The sequence below is a fragment of the Rhodotorula paludigena genome, assembly GCF_050403205.1.
Source record: "Rhodotorula paludigena JCM10292 DNA, Rt_paludigena_JCM10292v1_ctg6, whole genome shotgun sequence".
Lineage (NCBI taxonomy): Eukaryota > Fungi > Basidiomycota > Microbotryomycetes > Sporidiobolales > Sporidiobolaceae > Rhodotorula > Rhodotorula paludigena.
The window spans coordinates 16805-36973 of record NW_027481452.1 but is presented as its reverse complement, the minus strand read 5'-3'; the positions used below and the strand labels follow the sequence as shown (position 1 = coordinate 36973).

The 20169-nt window shown below is 65.6% G+C and overlaps 5 protein-coding genes across 5 annotated transcripts; 2 read left to right on the top strand and 3 right to left on the bottom strand.

The window, feature by feature from the left end:
• Positions 1-1645: 1645 nt before the first annotated feature.
• Positions 1646-3135, top strand: JCM10292_003022 (uncharacterized protein; the record flags this gene model as incomplete). The annotated part of the gene is made up of 5 exons (XM_076646746.1): positions 1646-1670; positions 1745-1812; positions 1880-1917; positions 1976-2067; positions 2126-3135. The coding sequence occupies 5 exons, from the start codon at positions 1646-1648 to the stop codon at positions 3133-3135; spliced, it is 1233 nt and encodes a 410-aa protein (XP_076507507.1).
• Positions 3136-3847: 712 nt separating this feature from the next.
• DUG1 (metallodipeptidase) lies at positions 3848-13360 on the bottom strand (the record flags this gene model as incomplete). Its single annotated transcript, XM_076646745.1, has 30 exons — positions 3848-3917; positions 3988-4013; positions 4075-4096; positions 4179-4185; positions 4245-4295; positions 4388-4399; positions 4460-4540; positions 4603-4681; positions 4741-4889; positions 4953-5094; positions 5152-5234; positions 5295-5413; positions 5492-5665; positions 5724-5836; positions 5898-5918; positions 5982-6096; positions 6173-6232; positions 6318-6415; positions 6897-7090; positions 7155-7370; positions 7437-7520; positions 7595-7993; positions 8050-8464; positions 8524-8701; positions 8771-8908; positions 8965-9061; positions 9119-9398; positions 9465-10496; positions 10555-11072; positions 11131-13360. 30 exons carry the CDS (start codon positions 13358-13360, stop codon positions 3848-3850), a joined length of 7203 nt encoding a protein of 2400 aa, XP_076507506.1.
• A 309-nt stretch (positions 13361-13669) lies between these two features.
• Positions 13670-15472, bottom strand: JCM10292_003020 (uncharacterized protein; the record flags this gene model as incomplete). Its single annotated transcript, XM_076646744.1, has 8 exons — positions 13670-13719; positions 13806-13847; positions 13990-14110; positions 14322-14334; positions 14428-14825; positions 14899-15126; positions 15312-15344; positions 15422-15472. The coding sequence occupies 8 exons, from the start codon at positions 15470-15472 to the stop codon at positions 13670-13672; spliced, it is 936 nt and encodes a 311-aa protein (XP_076507505.1).
• Positions 15473-15629: 157 nt separating this feature from the next.
• On the top strand, positions 15630-16982 carry COQ5 (2-hexaprenyl-6-methoxy-1,4-benzoquinone methyltransferase; the record flags this gene model as incomplete). Its single annotated transcript, XM_076646743.1, has 6 exons — positions 15630-15807; positions 15896-15964; positions 16035-16322; positions 16391-16595; positions 16678-16758; positions 16841-16982. 6 exons carry the CDS (start codon positions 15630-15632, stop codon positions 16980-16982), a joined length of 963 nt encoding a protein of 320 aa, XP_076507504.1.
• A 204-nt stretch (positions 16983-17186) lies between these two features.
• On the bottom strand, positions 17187-19826 carry JCM10292_003018 (uncharacterized protein; the record flags this gene model as incomplete). Its single annotated transcript, XM_076646742.1, has 8 exons — positions 17187-17283; positions 17357-17515; positions 17572-17705; positions 17778-18058; positions 18129-18506; positions 18570-18841; positions 18907-18990; positions 19051-19826. The coding sequence occupies 8 exons, from the start codon at positions 19824-19826 to the stop codon at positions 17187-17189; spliced, it is 2181 nt and encodes a 726-aa protein (XP_076507503.1).
• Between the last annotated feature and the right edge of the window lie 343 nt (positions 19827-20169).

Genomic DNA, 20169 nt, shown 5'->3' with positions numbered 1-20169 from the left:
TTGCGTGAACTGGCTCGTCTCCGTCTCACACGAGTAGCAGAACGGTGCGACCTCGCCGCCCCATCCTCCGTTGTTCCGACACGACGTGCAGCCGTCTGAGGCACAGCCGCCACAAACCTGACGACCTTGATTGCCTCTCGCGGCCGGCGACCTTCCGCTCGCCTCGTGCGATCACCTCAGTATGACGGGTGCAGCCAGTCCACGTGCGCCTGGCGAAGCACGACATTGTGCCCACTCGGACATATCCTGTGCAGTTTTCCCGGTATCCAGCGCTGAGATCAACGCATGTCCAGCGGAGACTCGGTTGCGATACGGAGACAAGCGGCTACGAGCGCTCTGGCGCGGCGGCGCAGCGGTGCGGCACCGAACATTCCGCTTCTTCCCCGCAGAGATTCATTGCTCTTGCGACTTCGGCGAGCCTGACAGGACGGCGACGAGGCGCAAGGAGGCGAGGCTCCTACCCCCTGCGTTCCTGTTGCATGTCGGCGAGACAGCGCCAGACTAGTGTTGTTGGCCTCGAGATTGTCGGCAGCAGCGGAGGGATTCGGCGTCGGAATGGTTCCTGCACGAAGTGAGATGCGCTATCCTTTTTGTCAGGTGGGTCTAGAACAGGTCCCGCGAAGGACTTCCGCGGCAGAAGGATTGCGCTGCGCTCGCAGACTGCTGACCAATTGCTCGCGGTTAGGCACACCAAGTAGCGAGGTCATTCTGTGCCGGTTGGCGCGTCCGCCTTCGCCGCGCCATGACGGCAGGGAACGTCAATTGCGACGGTCCACCCTGCAGCAATTCGCGACATGCATAGCTACTCGAGGGGCTCGAGCAGTTCAGAGCGTGAGCTAGTCAGTCTTCGGCCGTAGCATCGGGTGCATCGTCAGGGCAGAAGCCAGCTGAGCCCGCCAGGAGGAGGAAGGGCCAGGGGCCCGTCCCGTCGGGGAAGGTGCGAGCAGTCGCGTGCTTCTATGAAGTGCCTGCCCCGCCGCAGATCCTGGGGCACAATCGAGCGTGGCTCGCCCTTCGAGAATCCGATCGCCCTTTTCCCTCGTCCGCGCCCCACGCGCTTCGCTTTGCGCAGACACCGAGCGGCAATTGCGCGCTTTCGTTCTTTTCCTCTCGAGGCCGCTTACGCTCGCTCTTGCTGGCCGCGAGCTGCTCTCGCCTCGATCCGCAGCCTCGCCTGTCGACGCCCGCAGTCGCACGGCTGCGCAGGCCTCGTCCGTCCGCATCGAATTGGAGCTCGTCGCAAGAGAACGCTAGCGCTCGGCAAACTTCCGTGCGTCGGGCACCAGCTCTCTTGCGCTATCGGCAGTTGTCGAGCCAGTCTGACTCTCGTGGAGAGCAGTGGACGCATCTGAGGCTACGAGGCAGCAGCGACAAAAGGCCGGCCATCCGACAGCTGCCGTTGCTCGACGCTCTCCGCCGGCGGCAACGAACAGGAGCGGGTCCGGTCCCTACTCGGTGCCACACCTACGACCTCATCGAGTGTCGCTAGCCGTGTAGCCGCCCTCCGCCCGCTTGTTGGCTGCATAGCGACCTTCCGACAGCGAGCCCGTCCAACGGCTCTCTGCTCGTCGGCTACGCCTGCGACTGTCTGTCCCGCCCTGCGCACGCACGCCTCGATTGGGCCATCCGGCCTGTAGCAGCAGCGATGGAGACGGCGCCACGGTCAGGACGTCCGTCGAGCTTCCCTCCGTTTGTTCTCTGCTGTCGCCAATCGCTTCTGACCTTCTCTCCCTTCGTCTCGCAGATTCATACTTCGGCATCGTGGGCTCGGCACAGGAAGCACAGGCAATTCTTGAGGCATGCAAACTCGGTGTACGTTGCCGTGCTCGTTCGGGCAGACCCGTGAAGCTCAAATTGACGCCTCGCGCGACTCGTCCAGATCCTGCCGCGCGTCACCCGCCGATTGACCGATGAAGAGTACGTTCGGCCTGCAGCAAGCTCTCTCATGGATCTGTCTCTGACATCCGCGCCGCAGACGCCTTCGATTTGTCCGAGCGGGCGCCGTTTTCGTCTGGGAGGAGGAAGAAGCAGGCATCCGACGCTGGACAGACCACATCAAGTGGAGCCGTGAGTCGAGATACCCTCACTGTCTCTGCGCAGCGCGCTGACGAGCCATGCGCAACAGCTTCACGGGTGTCGGGCGCCTTCCTGACCTACACGGAGGTGCCGGCGAAAGAGGACGATACGCTCATCAAGCAGTCGTTCTCGTCCGTCGACGCGAGCGGTACCAAGATGCACCTTATCGCGTACACGTCCAAAGCTGCGCAGAAGGGAGGTTCGCTGCCTCGAGCTGCCCGAGACCCGCTTGTGCAGCACATGCTCGCACAGCGCAATCCGGGTGGCCGGGATCCTCGATCTCAGCCGGGTCCTCCTGTCGGGGCGGGACAGTCGCACGCGCGGCCTCCCGATCCCTCGTCGCACGCCACGCCGGCAGTGCTCCAGAGCGCACCGCTAGACCCCCCGCGGCGCTCCCCTCTCTACCGCTCCCGTTCAACCGTTCCTGATTACGAGTCTCGCCCGCACTCGTCGTCCTCAGCACCCGACATGCCGCGCCCTCTCACCTCGGCGTCCGAACCTCAACCCTCTTCGGCCTACAACCCTATACGAGACCGGCCAGCGACCACCACGTCGCGGTCGTACCCATCCCTTCCGCAGACCTGTCCGCCGGTGCCTCCAACTCTGGGTGCACCTACTCCTCAGCACCCGTCTCCACTCTCCCATTCCTCCCCCACTATGTGGTCCTTCGCCTACGACCCGTCCCGACAGTCGTCCTCCCACTTCTCGTCGCAGCGGGAGTCTCCCACGGCCTCTGCCAGCCCGATCTTCCCTTCCGCAAGTTATCGACCTTCGACTGCGTCAACTAGCATCGCCACTAGCGCCTCGGGCTTCGACCCGTCCATGCGCCAGCTTCCGCCGCTCGAGCAGCTGGAAGCGGCCGGCCTCCCTGGCATGGCTGGCGAGTCGCCGCCTCGCCTCTGGTCTTCGCATGGGACGTTTCCAGGCGCTCCATCCGAGGAGCAGTTCGCTCAGGGTGCCGGGACGGGCGGCGGAGACGAGTGGGTGCCCTCACCGCGGTTGAGCGGTCGGGGAGCGGAAGACGAGCGGCAGCTCCGCCTTCTTGGCCGCCCGTTTTGATTCGTTCTGGTTCTCGTACGCTCATACAACGCATGAATAGATACCCTCTGCAGCTCCTCCCGACGTACCTACCTGTTGTCCTGCTCCTCCGCATCGCAATGCATGTACGACTTGCACGTTCGCACTCTTGTTCGCCACGCGCCGTACTCGCTGACCGAGTCCCATACCTACTCTCTCGGTGTACCGGTATGTTTCGGAGCACGTCGCCCGAACGAACAAAAGCTGCCTTCGCGTGCGCATTGGACGGGCTGCGCCGCCTGCGCGTCCCGAACGGGGCAAGCGGGGCCCGCCCCTGGCGGCGATGCAGACCGACCGAGGCCGCGCGGGAAGATGGTGCGGGGTTGCTGCGAGGCGCAGAAGGAAGCAAGACAAGAGCGAGATGTCGATCCCACGGCCTCGCAGATGGGCCAAGCTCTGTCGTGCGCGCGTTCCGCGCCTGGTCCGCCCGACGTTCTCCTCCGTAGGCACCATCTGGTGGCGGCCGAGACGTCTATCGTGAACCGACAGCCCTCTCTGTGCAGGCGAAGGAACCGTCTTGCAGAACCCGCACAGATGATTGCGCTGCCCACCACACTGTCGGGTCCAGGCGGCGACGACTCCGAAGAGGCCGGCGATCCCGTTGACTCGCAGGAAGCGTCTCGAAGCCCTGGAGAACATGCGCGGCACTTTATTGCACCCTTCTGTGTCCCTGACTACGCGCCAAGGCTGCACTCTACGCAGCAGCCGCTGCGGCGGGGACCTCGTGAAGGTATTCTCCGAGCGTGACGGATCCGCGGATGAAGCTGCGGCCAGAGAACCGTTGTCAGTGGGCGAACGAGCGGTGTCTAGCCCATCAGGAGACGAAATGCGCACTTGTCCAAGTCGAGCTTCTCGTTGGTCTGTGCGAAATGCCCAAGTTAGCCTTCCTCGAGAACGAGGCATGCAGAGCGAGAGACATACCGAGTGAGCGCCGTCGTCTCCGCTGTTCGGCAAAGAGATCGTTGTTAGTAACGAGGAGATCCCAAGGCTGACAACGATTACTGTGCAGTCGGGTGCCCACGTACCGGCCCACTGCAGATTAGAAGGGGTCAGCTGGGCGCCCGTCAGGGGATGCAGACGATCGAACGCACTCGGGAGGAGCATGACATTCTTGCCGAGCGCCTCAGCGAACGTGAGAGTGACTGCGGGAGTGCGCAAGCGGGTGAGCTCGAGGCGCCCAGAATGGGAGAAGGTGCGTTCGCTTGTTCGCGCAGGTCCTGCTTGGCAGACTCACTAGGAATCGAGCCTGCGCGCAGAACGAGTCAGCTGCAGCTTCGTGGCATGGACAGGTGGAAGCGGTACGCACCGCCTTCGCGTGTGAAGTCGGGCGTCTTGCCGTACACCGTCTCCGTAGCCTTCTTTGCCGCCCTGAAGTTCCAGTGGTCGACTAACATCAACGAACGTCAGCACGTTCAGCAAGTAGTCGGCCGGTCTAGGAGAGGGACGCACTTGACGCGACCCAAGGCTTGCCGCCGTGCAGCATCTCGACCTTGAGCGTGTTCTTCGAGCCGAGCTTGGCGAACTCGTCCTGCGCAAGCCGTGTACGTCAGCCCCACTTCCAACTTTGCGACGTGTGGTAGAAGGCACCTGGAGATACTTGGTCACGAGCTCGCCCACCTCGTCTGGGTCGAGGTCCGGCACCAGGCGGATCGAAAACTTGCCCTTGACCGCGGCAGGGATGACGGTCTTTGCGCCCGGCGCGCTGAAGGCGCCCTCGATGCCGTGAATGCTCAGACCTGCGCAAGGGCGCCACTCAGCAGGAGCGCAATGCGGCGAATTGTGGAAGGACCAGGACGCACTCGGGTACCGCATGCGAGCCATGAGCGCCTCGGCCTTGTCCTCGCTGATCGTCACCTTGCCACCAATCGCGGCCTCAAAGTCCTGGACCGTCACGTCGATGACCTCGTACAGCTTGCGCTCTTCGTCCGTGAGCGGGGCGACCTGGGGGCGGGCAATGTCAATACGGCCCCACTGGACGGAGACGAGCACGCAAACCACCTTCTCGTTGATACCAGGCACGAGAATCTTGCCTTGCGGCGACACGAGCTTCGAGAAGATGGCGAAAAGGTCGGTCATCGGCTCTGCGAGCAACGACAGCGGGTCAGCGGCGTCTAGCTTTGAGACGGAAGAAGCCGGCGCACCGTGCACAACAGCGCCGAAGACACCACTGTGAAGGTCGGCCGCGGGTCCGGAGATAGAGACCGAGAAGTAGGAGAGACCACGAAGGCCGTAGGTCAAGCAGGGGGTGGTGGTGCCGAGCCTGCACGAGTGCCGTCGGTTTCTGACGGGTACCCACTGCTGCGCGCCGTGGTGAGAGCACTCCGAGAGCAGCACGCACCAGTAATTGTCGCTGATGCACACAGCGTCGACATCCGCAAACTCGCCCTTGGCCTCCTTGATGACAAGCTCTTCCAGACCCTCCGAGCCGGACTCCTCCATACCCTCGAAGCAGAACTTCATGTTGACGGGCAGCTCGGTGCCCGTCTTCTGGTGCGCCTCAATCACGTTGAGCCTGAGAGCCAGCAGATCAGCGCTCTTGTCGAATGCGGCGCGGCAAGCGAGCGACGCACCAGCCGAGGATGGGGCCCTTGTCGTCTGACGAACCACGGCCGTAGAGACGGTTCGTCTCCTTGTCGTGGGTGAACTGGAACGGCTCGTACTTCCAGCCGTCCGACAGCAGAGCCTGTGAGCGAATCTGCGTCAGCATGCCACCACTCATCGAGGTATTGTCTCGCAGAGCGTACCGGCTGGACGTCATAGTGGCCCTGGATCATGACGAGGCCAGGTCAGTTGGGGGGCACGTCGACGTTGCGAGGAGGCAGACAAACATAGACGAGGATGGTCTTCTTCTTCGGGTCCTTGCCGAGCGAGCCGATCAGGACAGGCGGGAGCTCGACCTCCTGTCCGTCGAGGTTCTGCGGGCCCATGGGGATAGACTGAATCCTATCGTGCGAGAATTGCAGCGATGTCAGCGGGACCATGCGGTGCGATTGAGCGGATGCCAGGACGGGTCACGCACTCTGCGCCAAGCTTGACGAGCTCATCCTTGAGCCATGCTCCCATACGGTGCACATGCGGGCTGCACGGGGCCGCACGAGCGCGGTTCAGCTCTCCGTCGTCGTCGAGATTGCGCCGTGAGGGGGAGCCGGTGAAAGCGCGCGCACCGGTACGAGGCGTCTCCACTGACGCTGGGGATCTCGACAGCCTCCTTGAGACGGGCGACGAGCGCGTCCTGATTCTCGTTGATCCACTTGGCGAATGGCTGGCTGCTCTCGGCCGGGACGAAGCAATCAAGGGCAAGACGAGCTTGTCAGCGTGAGTTCGACGGTCCAGACAGGTTGTCAGGGGAGCTAAAACCAGCACAATAGCTCGTAGCAGGCTCCTGCAGCGGCGACTCACGTTGACGGCATGTCGGGTGGTTGGCAGGTGGGGAAGAGGCAAGCCGAGACGAGCGCAGCTTCTCGTGTGAGCTCGACTGAGCAGCTTGCTACATACGCGTGCAGGTTGGGCGCCTCGATCGAGTCCGTTGGACCGTCAATCAGGGAAGGACCGCGCCAAAGTAAGCGGGTGCCCGAACGAAGCGGATGGCTTAGACTAGAACTACAACATTGCAGCGAACGAAACAGCTGCGAAGCTCTACTGTGACTGGCTCATACGCTCAAAGTACTCCTGCAGAGCGAATGGGGAGAAAGGTCAGTGTTGAAGTCTGGGGAAAGCCTCAAGGGAAAGCGAGAGATGCGCACCCTCGCTCGTTCGCCAAGATCCATCAGCCGCTTGAGGGATGGCGATCCGCCGAGCCGCTTGCCGACCTCGACGACTGTGTCGAGCGGAAGCGCAAAGAAGCGGCGGACGGTGTCCTCTGCCTCCGGCGTCTGAGGGACAACGCGGTTCGACTCCGCGCGGGAGCTTTCGACGGCCGGTGGGGGGCTGGTCGAACCTGCAGGGAACATCAATATACTATCAGCAAACGCTCGATCAAGTTGTGCGCCTTCCGAACGCACCGTTGCCGACCCTATCCTTCGCTTTGGAGCGAGTCGAAGCGCCCTTGCGCTTCTTCTTCGCGCCTGGCTGCTCCTGCTGCTCGTCGCCCCCTGCGCGCTTCTTGGGAAGCGACGGGCCCGCGCGGCTGCTCGTGGACTGCGGGATGACGAGATCGAAGTTGTGACGAGTCTCGCTGTCCTTCGCCTTCTTGCGCGGCGGAGGCGAAGGCTTCTTGGCTGGAGAGCAAAGCAAGCCAGTCAGATGAGCGTTCGCTTGAGCCGTCCACGTCGAAATGTACGCACTCTGCGGCGCAGCCTTGGCGATTGTCTCCTGGCCTTCCTCGTCTTCGGAATCGGCATCAGCGAAAGCCTCGTCGACCGAAGCATCTGAGTGGCGGCAGCAAGAACCGATCAGTAACCGCAAAAAACGAAAGTAATAGTGTCAATGAACAGAAACGCACCGCGCCTCCGCTTGCCAGTGCCAGCCGCCTCGCGCCTTTCCTCGCTCTCACGCGCCTCGTCCCGCTCCTTCGCCTCGCTCGCGAGTGCCGCCAGCGAGGCTCTCGCGCGCATCGCATGCACCTCCTTCGGCGTCTCCTCGACAACCTGCGTCTCGCCCGTGGCGACCTTGCTGCCCGAGCTCTCGCGCTCGCCCGAGGTCGAGTCGTCGAGTTGCGGCGGGAGTGTCGCGCCGTACAGGGACGGCGAAGGCGCGCGAGCGGCATTGCGCACGAGGCCGGTGAAGGTCGAGTTCCCCTCGTCATCGGCCGAAGGCAGATTGGACGGAAGGTGCGACTGGTCGGCGTCGTATCCGCGGCCGGTCAGGTCGGCGGTTGCGGTAGCGCTTGTGCGAGGGTGCGCTGCGGACCAAGCATCAGTCGCTGCCGAGAGAAGGAGTCTTCAAAGGACCACGTACGGCGAGAGTGTGTCGGAGCGTGACCTGCGGGAGGAGCGCTGATCGCGCCATCCTGCGAAACCTCCTGCGTCTCTGCCAGACCCGGAACGTTGAGGCTGGGAGCCACGCCCATGACGATGCGGAGCGGGTCGACCATCTCGGGCGGATATTCGAGGTTGACCGGCGAGCGGGCAAAGGTCGCACGCCAGAACGTCTCAAAGGCGACGATGGGTCCGTGCACGGCGAGCTGCGGCGTGTGCTGCGCGAGCGAGGCCTCGAGCATTGCCTGCGATTCGGGGTTGTGGCCCCATTCGCTGAGCTGGAGAGCGCGGTTGAGCGAGGGGTACAGGACAGGCGCGAAGCGACGAAGGTGATCCGAGATCGGCTGTACGACGGTCGAGAGCTGGCGAAGGGCATCATCGTAGATCGTCGGGAACTGCAACGAACGCGGGTCAGTGAACCAGTCCAGTGGGAAGAAGCGAGGAAGGCACGAACCGCATCGTCGGAAGCCGACCTCAGCAGGCGGGCGATGAGGAGGATGTTCTCGTCCGAGGCGTACTCGTTTATAAGGATCTCGCGCACGGCGTGCTCAGAGAGGCGGCACGCTTCAGCGTGCACCTTACTGCCGAGGTTGTGGCTACCGGCGACGAGCAGAATGACGAGGAGGAGATCGCTGCTTGTCCGGTCCGTTGTCAGGCCCCAATCGACAAAAAGAACTTTGCAAGGAGCGGAAGAGACGCACGCGGAGTCGTCGTTTGGGTCCGAGACAATCGACATCAGGTGGTGATAGAGCGTCTGCGAGGCGCAAACGACGATGTCGACCGCGCGAGCGAGCGCCAACCAGTCCGAGTCGAAGGGCTCTGGGACCGTCGAGGGCGAGCTATGCGAGTGCCAATCAGCGTCGGCATGCACAACGCGCTGAGCACGGTGACGCACTCGAGGTAGACGCGCATGAGGCCAATGCAGGCTTCGAGCTGCGTGGTCGTCACATGTTCGATCGAAGCGCTCAAAAGCGCCGACGTGAACGAGCGAGCTGTGGTGTTTGGCAGCGTCAGCGATAGTCGACTTGCTGCGTCACGTCCAGACGTACCAAGCACGCCAGCGTAGGCAGTCGGCTTCTCGTGCAGGGCGAGCCAGGCCCTGCATGCAACGCTGACGACGTGCACATCGCGGCGAACGACACGCTCGACCGCCTGGACTACGGCATCCTCCTTCCGCGCCATGGTCGCAACCCAGAGCTTGGCCGCCGTCTCGGCGTGCTTCGAAGTCGGCGCCGACAGCTTGGCGAGCCAGGCGAGGGCCTTGCGGAGGCTTGCAGGCGACGAGGTCAGTGTGCGGAGGAGGTTCTGCCAGGTATTGAGGATCTCGTCCTGTAACGGTGAAGTGCAAAAAAGGGTAAGCAGCGACTCATCGGTAGCTGGACGAACAGAGCGCACCTGGATGCATGCTGCAGGTTCTTCCGTGGGCAAGCACTTCTCGACGAGTGAGAGCACCTTGTCGATGCGGTCCGTGATCCAGTCGCTGCTCCACCCGGGCACCTGTGTCGGCTGCACGGCGCGCTCGAGCGCAGCCGCGGTGAAGACGGCGTGCTTCTCGGGCGGGAGGAGGCCGAGCGAGCCGTCGAGAAAGGCCAAGTTGAGGAGTACCTCGAGCGTCGCAGAGTTGTCGAGAGCGCTGCGCGGGCGGAGTACGCTCGAGAGGAGCGACCACGCAAGGACGCTGACCTGCGACGAGACGGTCGGGCCAGCCGTCATGAGCGGAAGGTACGGGTCGAGGAAGTGCTTGAGCACGAGGTCGTACTGCCCGCGCGCGGTCGGTGTTGGCGGAGGGTCGATGGCGGCGATCGGGCTGCGCGCAGCAGACGACCCGTGCTGGATGTGCACCGTGACGCCGTAGATGCACGCGACGAGTGCGAGTGTGAGCGCCTTGGCATGCGCCGCGCGCGCCGCCTCGTGGCCCGCCTCGGCTTTGCTCCTCTCTTGCCTCGACTCCTTGCCCGAGCCGGTCCAGATTTCCTGACGCGTCTCGAACAGCGAGCGCAGCACGCGGAGCGGGCGGTAGTCGGGCAGGCGGAAGAGCCACGACGGTACGCCGGCCTTGTCGCTTACGGTGCGCGCAAAGTTGTACACGACGTGCGACCACGCGAGGGCCGAGATCGCCTGCACCTGCGGCGCCGACTGGTTCGAGAGCGTGTTGTACGCGCGCAGCCAAGGCGCAAAGCCCGTTTGACCGCCGCTTTTGGTAGCGTCCTGGAACTTGCGGAAAGACGAGCCCATAAGGCCAGGAAGGACGGCGAGGAGCGAGACGACGCCAAAGCCCGTCGACAGCGCCATTGCGTCGGTCGTGGCAGCGGTGACGACGGCAACGCTCGTCTCGAGCTGAGTGTCGAGGAGGTTGACGTAGGTCAACTTGCGCTCCGGGTCGCGCTCGTCGACGGGTCCGTCAGGCGGAGGCGAGTTCAGCAGCGACTGGGATCCAGTCAAGTCAGTCCTCTCTTACTCGATGCAGGTATGAGACGGGACGCACCTGGAAGTCGGCGCCGAGCTCCTCCATGATCTGCTCCCGCCTGAGCACCCACCTTGTCCGCTCCTTCGCCTCGTCCTCGCCCTCCACCTCGGGCAACGGCATCGTGAGCGCGCGCACGACGCGCCCGACCAGCTTGACGACCCTCTCGCGCATGCTCGTCCCGCGCTTCGGGCCGTCCCACAGCCCGAGCATCGCCGGGCGGAACCACGCGTCGCGCGCCTCGGCGCGGTCGAGCATCTCGCGCGCGAGGTCGGCGTGCGGGAGGAAGGACGAGAGCGCCATGAGCGACTCGCCGAGCGAGAGGCGCGAGCGGTCGATGCGCGGCGGGAGGGTGAGGGTCGCGCGGAGGCTTGGGAGGACCTCGGACGCCATGAGCGGGGCGAGAAGCGAGGGAGGGAGTCGCTGCGAGGAGAGGAAGAAGGGGACGAAGAGGAGGAAGTTCTGCTGGACGAGCGTCGACAGGTTCGGTGCAAGCGAGAGCGAGGCGACCAGGCGGACAAGCGAGACGAGCGTCTCGTCTGCGGGAGCGGCGTTGTCAATGCGAATTTCGCGTCACGCTCAGAGAAGAGCACGCACCGTCAAAGAGCGCCGCCGCCCTCTCGTCCCTGCACAACGCCGCCGCACACTTGACCGCCGCCTGCGCGACGGCCATCTCGTCCCTTAGCCTGCGCATCTGCTCCTCGGTCAAGCTCCTCTTCGCCTCCTTGCCCTTCCCTGCCCCGTCAGCCGGCACGCGCGGGCGCGGGCTGGGCGACAGCGCGAGGTCGGCCGTGTCGTCTGCGTGCGAAGCAGTCCGGGGCGGGGACGGGGCCGGCGCGGGCTGCGCGGCGACCCACTGCGGGAAAGACGCGACGTTGCTCAAGTCGCGCGTGAGGGCGCGCACGAGGGCAGTGCCGAGCTGACGCAAGGGGAGGAAGGTCCGTTCGGGGTTGGGAAGGTCGGCGGGGAGGCGGAAGAGGGCGTGCGTGAGGAGGACGTACGCCTCCTCGACGTCGGTCAGCAGCGTCGGTGCGGCGAAGAAGCGGCGCGAGGCTGCGCCGTCGTCAAGAGGCGGTGCGTCCGGGTGCTGGCGCGGCGGGAGAGACGGCGCCGCGCCGTCGTACCCGCCGAGCGGGACGGGCGGGACGGCCGCGCCCGTCCGCAGGGACGCTTTGAGCGTGAGCAGCGGCGAGCGCAAGTGCACGGGGTCGTCAAACTCGAGGTCGTGCACGATCCGGCGTCCGTCTCCCGCGCCCGCTGCGCCCCCGACGCCACTGCTCGCAGCGCCGTTCGAGGTTCCCGCGCCTAGACGCCGCCGGCGCTGCTGGTCCTCCTCGTCATCGCCTCCCCTCCCGCCCTGTCCCGCGCCCGCACGCGACCCGCCCGCCCCTCGCGCCGCCGTTCTCCCCCTACTGCCCCTCGCCGCGGCGCCCGCCCCTTCCCCTCCCCCTTGCTGCTGCTGCTGTGGCCGTCCACCCGCCTGTCCCTGCGCAGCGCCCGCCGCCGCCTCGCGCATCGCGAGCGCGGCCTTGAGCGCCTTTTTCTCGCCCTCCCAGCTCGCGGCGTGCCTCCGCCCGCGCGAGTTGCGCTTCGTCGCCTCCTTCTCGCTCGGGAGCGCGAGCGCGAGCGGACTGCTGCTGCTGCTGCTGCTGGCCGAGACGGTCGATGGGGAGGAGGAGAAGGAGGCCAGATGCGGCGTCAGGGCGGCGCGGCGAGGTTTGAGGATCGAGCGGAGTCCGTGCTGCTGCTGCTGCTGCTGCTGTGGGGGGCGGGCACGGCCTGCGAAAGAGGGCGACGGGAGCGGCGAAGAGGACGAGAGTGGCGGGAGCGAGACGAGGGGCGAGACGGTCGCGCCTGCTGCTGCTGCTGCTGCTGCTGATACGGACGAGGGCGGAGGGAGCAGCAGCGAGGAGACCACTTCGGACTCGGTCTCGCTGTCCGTCACATCGGCCTCTTCGCCCGCCTCGTGTCGCTGCTGAGGAGGGAGCACGGGAGCGGGGCGGAACGTCGGCGGGCGCGGCGGCGAGCGGACCTCGGCGCACGAGATGCGCACGCTCGAGGGGCGCAGAGGCGGCGAGCCGGGGAGTTGAGAGGCGGCGCCCGCGGTGCTGGCGAAGGGGAAAGCGGTCGCATTAGAGGAAGAAGAAAAGGAGAGGAGCGGCGGAGTGCTCAGTCCCGCTGCGGAAGCGGAAAACGCAGAATCGGTCGACGCGTCCGAGGGCGGTGTCGACCCGAGTCGCGCCGCGAACAGCAGCGGGTTGTTCGAGTAGACGTTCCGCCTCGACAGCGGTACTGCTGCTCCGCCCGCGTGCGCAAACGCCGACGCCCTCGCGGCCGTCTCGCGCCCTGCCCTATGCGCCGACCCATCGAACGCGAGCAGCCCCCTGCGGCGCTTGACGTCGCGCTGCGCGTCTCCGTCTCCCTCTTCTTCTTCTTCGTCGTCGTGCTGCTGCTGCTGCACGAGCACGAACGCGCGCTTGTGCCTCGGCGAAGCGTGCAAGCTCGGGAGCGGCGTCGGCGAGAACGTGACCCTGCGCTTGAGGCGCGGCGGCACGGCCGACTTGCCTCCCGCCCCGCCCGCACTGCTGCTGCTCGAGAGGTGCAGGCGCGGAGAGGGAGCTAGGCCCCCTCCTCCGCCGCCGGCGATGAGCGCGTTCTCCTTGCCGCGCGAGGTCGTCCCGGCGCCGAGGAGGAAGGAGCGCGCAGCGGCGGCGGACGCGGCGGAGCTCGTTGTCGTGCTTATGGTGCTGCTGCTGCTGGGCCGGGAGCCGCGCGCAGCAGAGAGGCCGGCCGAGGTCGAGGCGGTGAGGAACGGGTCGTCGAGCATGACGGGCGGCGGGGGACGGGGGCGGGCGAAGGGCTGAGTGGGTGCACCGCTCAGGACGCGTGTGCTGGCCTGCTTGTTTGGTCCCTCCTGTGTAGTGCGCGTGTGTAGAGCTCGCGAGGCGAGGAGCGAGGCGACCTTTGGGCCGGCCGCCATCTCGGGCGCGCGGCGCGTCGCGTCTCACTTCGGAACACGCGCATCTGCACCGCCTCTCTCTCTCTCCCGAGCTTGCTGGCATCCATTCGTACTGTCTGGACACCTGTTGACACTGCGTTGCACGTCTGCATTTCCAGTCTAGTCGCCTTCGGCAATCTACTGCTGCCCGAGCGGCCCGCGGTGGTTGATCGTCGCACTCGCTTGCGCTGCGGCGTGTCAAACAGGGTGAGAGTGAGCATGCGCACAGCAGCAGCACGATGGCAGTCAGGAAGACCAGAGAGAGGGAACGCACCGGTCGGGAAGACGAGCACGTCGGCGACGTTGACGTGTTCGGCTGTGCATCACAAGCTGGTCAGCTAGGCTCATGCGTGCCCGACTGGGGCTAGCCCGGCTCTCCAGCGTCCTTCTAGACGCAGCCAAACCGGGCACGAGTACGAGCCTGCACGAGCTCAAGCCAAAGAGAGCGAGGGACGCACGCCTCGCCGCGGCCCAGACGATCTCCTCGGCAATGTCGTGCGCCGTGAGCGGCTGCAGGCCCTCGTACGTCTTGGCTGCCGCGTCGCGGTCGCCGCGGAAGCGCGTGACCGAGAACTCGGTCTGCGCTCGCGTGCAGGGATTGGGGGGGGGGGGGGGGGGGGGGGAAGGGGGGGGGGGGCCAGATGGAGCGTGGGGAGAAGGGAGGGGAGGACGAAGTCAGCGAGAGGGATTCGCGGCTCGCGCTTTGCCGTAACCAGTCGGCGCAGACCAGAGCGATCTCGTGTACTGGCCGACACGACGGGTACGCGAGTGCAAGAGGAAAGGAGCCCACCTCGACCATCCCGCTGCCGCGTTGAAAGGGAAAAGGCGGATCAGCGCCTACTTTCTTACGAAGCTCTGGGACCCTTGACACGCAGGGGCCCGACATGCAGACTCACGGACAGATCTGCGACACGCGGATGTTGTACCCGACGAGTTCGCGCAGGAGCGAGCCGTTGAAGGCGTGCACGGCGTGCTTGGTCGCCGTGTAGATGGCGCCGCCCGCGTACGGCTCCTTGCCTGCGATCGAGCCGAGGTTGATGATGCTGCGCGCGGGTGCACGGTCGGTCGTGCGGTGCGTACGGGACAGGCCGGGAGGAAGAATGAGGCGAGGTGAGAAGGTCCAGCGGGAGAGGGAGAGGAGAGACTGGACGCACTGCCCGGCGTTGCGCTGTTTGAACTCGCGGACAAAGACCTGGGTGAGGTGGATGAGGCCGAGCACGTTCGTGTTGAACATGATCTCGAGTTCGGCGTCGTCAATGTCGCCGACCTGCTCGCGGCCGTACACCAAGCCGGCCTGCGTACATCTCACGTGCGCGTGAGCTCGACTGCGTAGCTGCAATGTGCGGTGACAGAGAGGATGTGCGCACATTGTTGACGAGGACGTCGACCTTTCGGAGGTCGTCGGGGATGCGGCTCAGGAGGCCCTGCACGGCGGCCTTGTCCTGCATGTCGAGGGTGAGGGTGACAAACTTGCCGCCCTGCCCCGTCGCGCCGGCCTTGTGCTCGTCGGCGGCGGCGCGCGCGACCTCGTCGAGCTGGGCCTGGCGGCGCGCAGTGAGGATGAGGTTGGTGCCTGCGCGGGCAAAGAGGAGGGCCTGCGTCGTTTGGAGGGCGTGATCGGGTCGTGCGCGGGAGTGCGAGGTGACGACGAGGCGAGTGCGAGAACGGGCCCGGGTCGGTGCAGGGTGGGCGGAGTCGACGAGGGCAGCAAGTCCGGGACGAGGTGGGGGAGCGAGAGGGGGTGAGTGCGATGCACGGGCGGAGGGGAGAGGTGACGCACGGTGGCAGCGCCGATTCCTCCGGATGCGCCGGTCTGTGCATGGGTCGGAGGGGTTGCACGAGTCAGCGTGTGTGCCGAGGTGGGGAACGGATAGCGAGAGGCGGACGGACGATGAGGACGGTCTTTCCTGCGAGGCGGGATGCGTTGAAGACGGCGGTCATGGCGGGCGTCTCAGGAGAGAAAGGCTGCAGTTTTGGCCGAGTGAAGTGCGCCGAGTCGGGTTGGCAGCGCCTTTCAAGCGGAAGCACGAAAGATCGCGCGGCAAGCACTCGCTCGCGTCCGCAGCAACCCGCACTCTGCGCCGCGACGGTCGCCACGATGTGGGCACGAGCAGCAGCACGCGCACGGCCCACAGCCCGCCACCCCCTGCACCCGCGCCTGCTCGCCACGACGGCACCGCGCCAGACGCACCCGACCCCGCCGCTCGACCCCAACCCGGCCCACCCGCAACCCGCACCAGCACCCGCGCCGCCCTCCCCGCCACACCCTGCCACCGGTGAGCACACCCCGCCCGACTTGCACCGCCCGCTCGAGGCAGCGCGAGAGCCTCTCCCCCGTCCTCATCAGTCTTCTGTCCATCGCAGCCGCACACTCGCCCTCGACCACCCACTTTGGCTTCAGAGACGTCCCCAATGACCTCAAAGAGTCTCTCGGTGGGCTCGACTGCTTTTCCCCGCGCTCCCGCTGGTCTCGTCGCTCACCTCCTCCTCCGCCTCCTCGCAGTCCGCGGCGTCTTCTCGTCCGTCGCGTCGAGCTACGACGTCATGAACGACGCCATGTCGCTCGGCATCCACCGCCTCTGGAAGGATCACTACGTCTCCAAGCTCGACCCGCACGGCGCCCTCCGCTGCCTCGACGTCGCCGGCGGCACGGGCGACATTGCCCTCCGCATCCTCGACCACGCCCGCACCCGCTACGGCGACCGCGACACGAGCGTCCACATGGTCGACATCAACCCCGAGATGCTCGAAGAGGGCAAGAAGCGCTTTGCCAAGACCATGTACCACGCCAGTACGTGCATCCTCGCGTCCAGTCCAACTCGAGTCGAGCTGACCGCCGCTCGCTCCCCCGTCCAACAGCCCCGCAGATCGCGTTCGACGTCGGCAACGCCGAGACGCTGTCGCAGTTTGCCGACAACACGTTCGACGTCTACACCATTTCGTTCGGGATCCGCAACGTGACCGACATTCCCGCCGCGCTCCGCACCGCGCACCGCGTCCTCAAGCCCGGCGGCGTCCTCAGCATCCTCGAGTTCTCGCACGTCGACAACCCCGTCCTCGCAAAGTGCGTCTTCTCTCTCTCTCTCTCTCTCTCCCCGTGCCCCTCCGCCCGTCGCAGTCGCGCTGACGCCGCAACTGCCACACAGAGCTTATGACCTCTTCTCCTTCAACGTGATCCCCGAACTCGGCCACCTCCTCGCCGCCGACCGCGACTCCTACCAATACCTGTCCGTCCCTCTCCCTCCTCTCCCTCCCTCCCCTCCCGTCCCTGTGCGTGCTCCCACTGACCCCGAGATGAAACGCGCGCAGCGTCGAATCGATCCGCCGCTTCCCGCCGGCCGAGAAATTCGCCCAGATGATCCGCGACGCGGGCTTCGAGGTCGCGGAAGAGGAGCCGTTCGAGAGGCTCACGTGGGGGATCGCGGCGATTCACAACGGCGTAAAGCTGTGAGCTTGTTGGAGTGTACTGGAACGAAGAGCGATAGATAGATAGATACAGCACGGGTGGGAGCTTCTTCAGGAGAGTGAGGGGTGCTCGTGGTTCTCTCGGGCAAGAGGGAGCCTCGTGAAGAAAGCAATGCAGGGGGGGCCGGTAATGATGCTGATAGAACGTAGCGCGGGAACAGAACGATGTATATAAGAAGGGGTGGGGGACTCAGAGGTCGAACGATGGCATCTCTACATAGTCAACGTCGCCCTCGTCGTGGTGCAGGATCCGCACATACTCGAGCGACAGGCGGTACATGTACGCTCTGCGTCGTGGCAACCTCACCGTCAGCTACTCGACTCCCACTTTGGAGAAAGAGAGGGAGAGCAAAGACGCACGCCATGTCCTCGAACCGCCAAAAGTCGCGCGCCCACTGCCGGCCGGCCTCGCCGATCTTTTCCGCGAGCGAGTCGTGCCCGCCCTGCCCGTCGGGCGTCCCGACAAAGAACGCCATGACGTCGTACACGTCGGAGTAGTCGACCTTGATCGGGACGTAGCTGCGAGCTCCGACCATCAGGATTTATTGGGAGGAGAGGGGGAGGGAGGGACGCACTGGACCCATTCTTGCACGCGGTCTTGGTACCATTCGGGAAACGCGGTCGACTTGAGCACGACCGAGCGCATCGACATGAGGCGGTGGAACCGACCCGACCAGCCGTTGCCGTCGACGTCCATCACGTATTTGTACTGCGGGCGTTGCAGTCCACACATCGTCAGCTTCACGTGCGCAACAAGTAGGGCCTGCTATGGAGAGCTCACCGTGTTGGACTCGTCGAGTCCGATCGTCGGCTTGAGGTCCATCGTGCGCTCGAGGAGCTCGCACGTCTCGGGGTCGCACTGCTGGAGCGCGCCCGAGAAGCTCGTGTCCATGTACAGGTCGTTGAGCGTCGCGACCGAGACGTTGGCCTCGCGCAGCTGCCCGCGCTGCGACCACAGGATCGTCTTGGTCCCCTCGGTCTCGTGCGACATGATGTGCAGCCGCGCGCGCTGCGACTTGCGCCACGGCGTGTGCCGGTTGAACTCGACTCCCGTCGTCGAACCTGCGAGAGGGGCGACGAGCTCGAGTCAGAGGCGGCCTGCGAAGTGACGACGAGGCGGGAGCGAGCGCACCGCGCCACAGGAGCTTGTTCATGCTCTTGCCCTCCCAGGGCGGCTCGTATCCGACATAGTGCGCCTCCCACTGCTCGATCGGCGTCGTGAGAATGTCCGAGTGCAGGCGCATCTTGGCAAACGTGAAGAGGGGCACGAGCGGGCCGAGCGGCACGCCCTGCTGCATCGTGTGCCCGTGCAGCTTGCGCGCCTCGGGGTGCAGACACAGGTCGGCGATCTTGGCGTGGTTCCATACGAAGGACCGCACCGCCTCGCCGCTGTAGTCGGGCGTGAACTCGCCCCGCTCGGACCGCCGCAGAGGCGAGTTGGGCGGGCACGCTTGCGCAAAATTGGACAGCGTCGGGTCCTCCGACTCGATGAATTCGGACGGTCCGTAGTCTGCGGGAGAAAGGGCGTCAGGACGCAGATTCGGATGAGGTGGTCGAACAAGAATCGACGCACACTCGCCCGCCTGGCCGAGCTCGACCATGCGCTCGCGCTGCGCATACGGCAGCATGACGGCAGGGTTGTCGTCGATGATGTAGGTGATGTTGAGCGGGCGGTGCATGCGGCCCGTAAAGAGCGAGAGCATCTCGGCAATGTCGGTCGCGCGCTTGAGGTCCCAGTACGGCCCGTGCAGCGTCGGCTGCGTCTCGCCCGGGTGCATCGCAACGGTGAAGGTGTGGTCACGGTCCTGCATGACCTTGTTGCGATGCCGCGAGTCGTGCGCTTCCCTGCGGCATCGCCAACCGTCAGTCCAGTCGACTCCGTCGAGCGAGCTCTTCCCTTAAAGACGCACAATGCCCAGTGTGGTGCCAGGTCATGGTTGATCTGGTCGTACTCGTCGCGCAGCTGGACGTTGTTCTCCTCGCAGAACCTCCACCTGCATGGCAGAAAGCTGGATTAGCCAAGCGATCCCGCACAGGTCAAGGAACGCGCGCACCAGTCGTCAAAGCCCTTTGGCGGGTTGCGCCGATACCGCTGCTTGTACTCGCGCACGGCCTCGGAGAGCGTCTTGCTCTGCCGCGCGACCTTCTCCTTCCACTTTCGCTCGCCGTCCTCGATCAAGAGATGGATGGGATGCCGCCCCTTGTCGTTGACGAGGAGGAGGCCGTTCGGGTGGAAGGTGTGGCGCGACTGGGCCTCGAGCTCCTCAGCCGTGAGCGGGCGGTTCGGGTCGTGCTGGACCTGGTAGTCGTGCCAGCTCTTGAGACGGCCGCCGAGCTTGGGCGAGACGTAGTGAACGATGTTGCCCGAGTGTCGGATAAGCGGGAGGAGGCGCGGGTTGACGGGGCGGCGCGAGAGGTGGTGCGAGTTCGCGCGGATGTAGGACGACGTGAACCAGACGAGCGAGAGCGTCCCGAGGAGGGCGAGGGCCCGCGGGGTGCGGAGGATACGCAGAAGGATGCTCCCAATGCGCGCGAGGGCCTCCTGCGTCGTTGGCGGGCCGTGTTCGCCTGGTCGACCGCCCGAGCGAAGTGGAGCTCCCCTCGCATCTCGCCCTCCTCCCGCTCCTCCTGCGCCTGCGCCTCCCCGTGCGGTCCCGATGCCGAGCCCGAGCGCGTCCTTCTCGCTCACGCCTGCTCCAGCGGTACCCATGCGTGCTGCCTGCTCGACCTTTGGCGTCTTGCTCGTGCCGCCGAGATACGGCGACGGGCGGTCGTCGAGCGGGGTGGCGAGGGCCGCGCGCGACGACCTGCGGCGTACGTGCGACTGCATTGCCTAGCTTGCCGCTGCCGCGTGCCGGGGATCAGGTCGACGTTGAACGACGACTCGGAGGTCGAGTGCGCGCGGGCGGCGGCGGTGCCAGGTGGCAGCGACGAGCGCCAGCCATCTCGCCCGCGTTCTCACGCTCTCGCTCCTCACGCTGGACCCGGGTGGTGCGTGCTAGGGCATGCCATGCACTCACACGCACGCTCAGGCCACTCGCAGCTTGCTGGCACGTGCATCTGCTCACGCGCGCGCGAGACGGCAGAGGCGGTGCTGCCTGCGACGCCAGGAGAAGACATCCGGCCACTCTTTCCCGAAGCGGTCTCACCCTGCCCGCCCGCCTGCTCTGAGA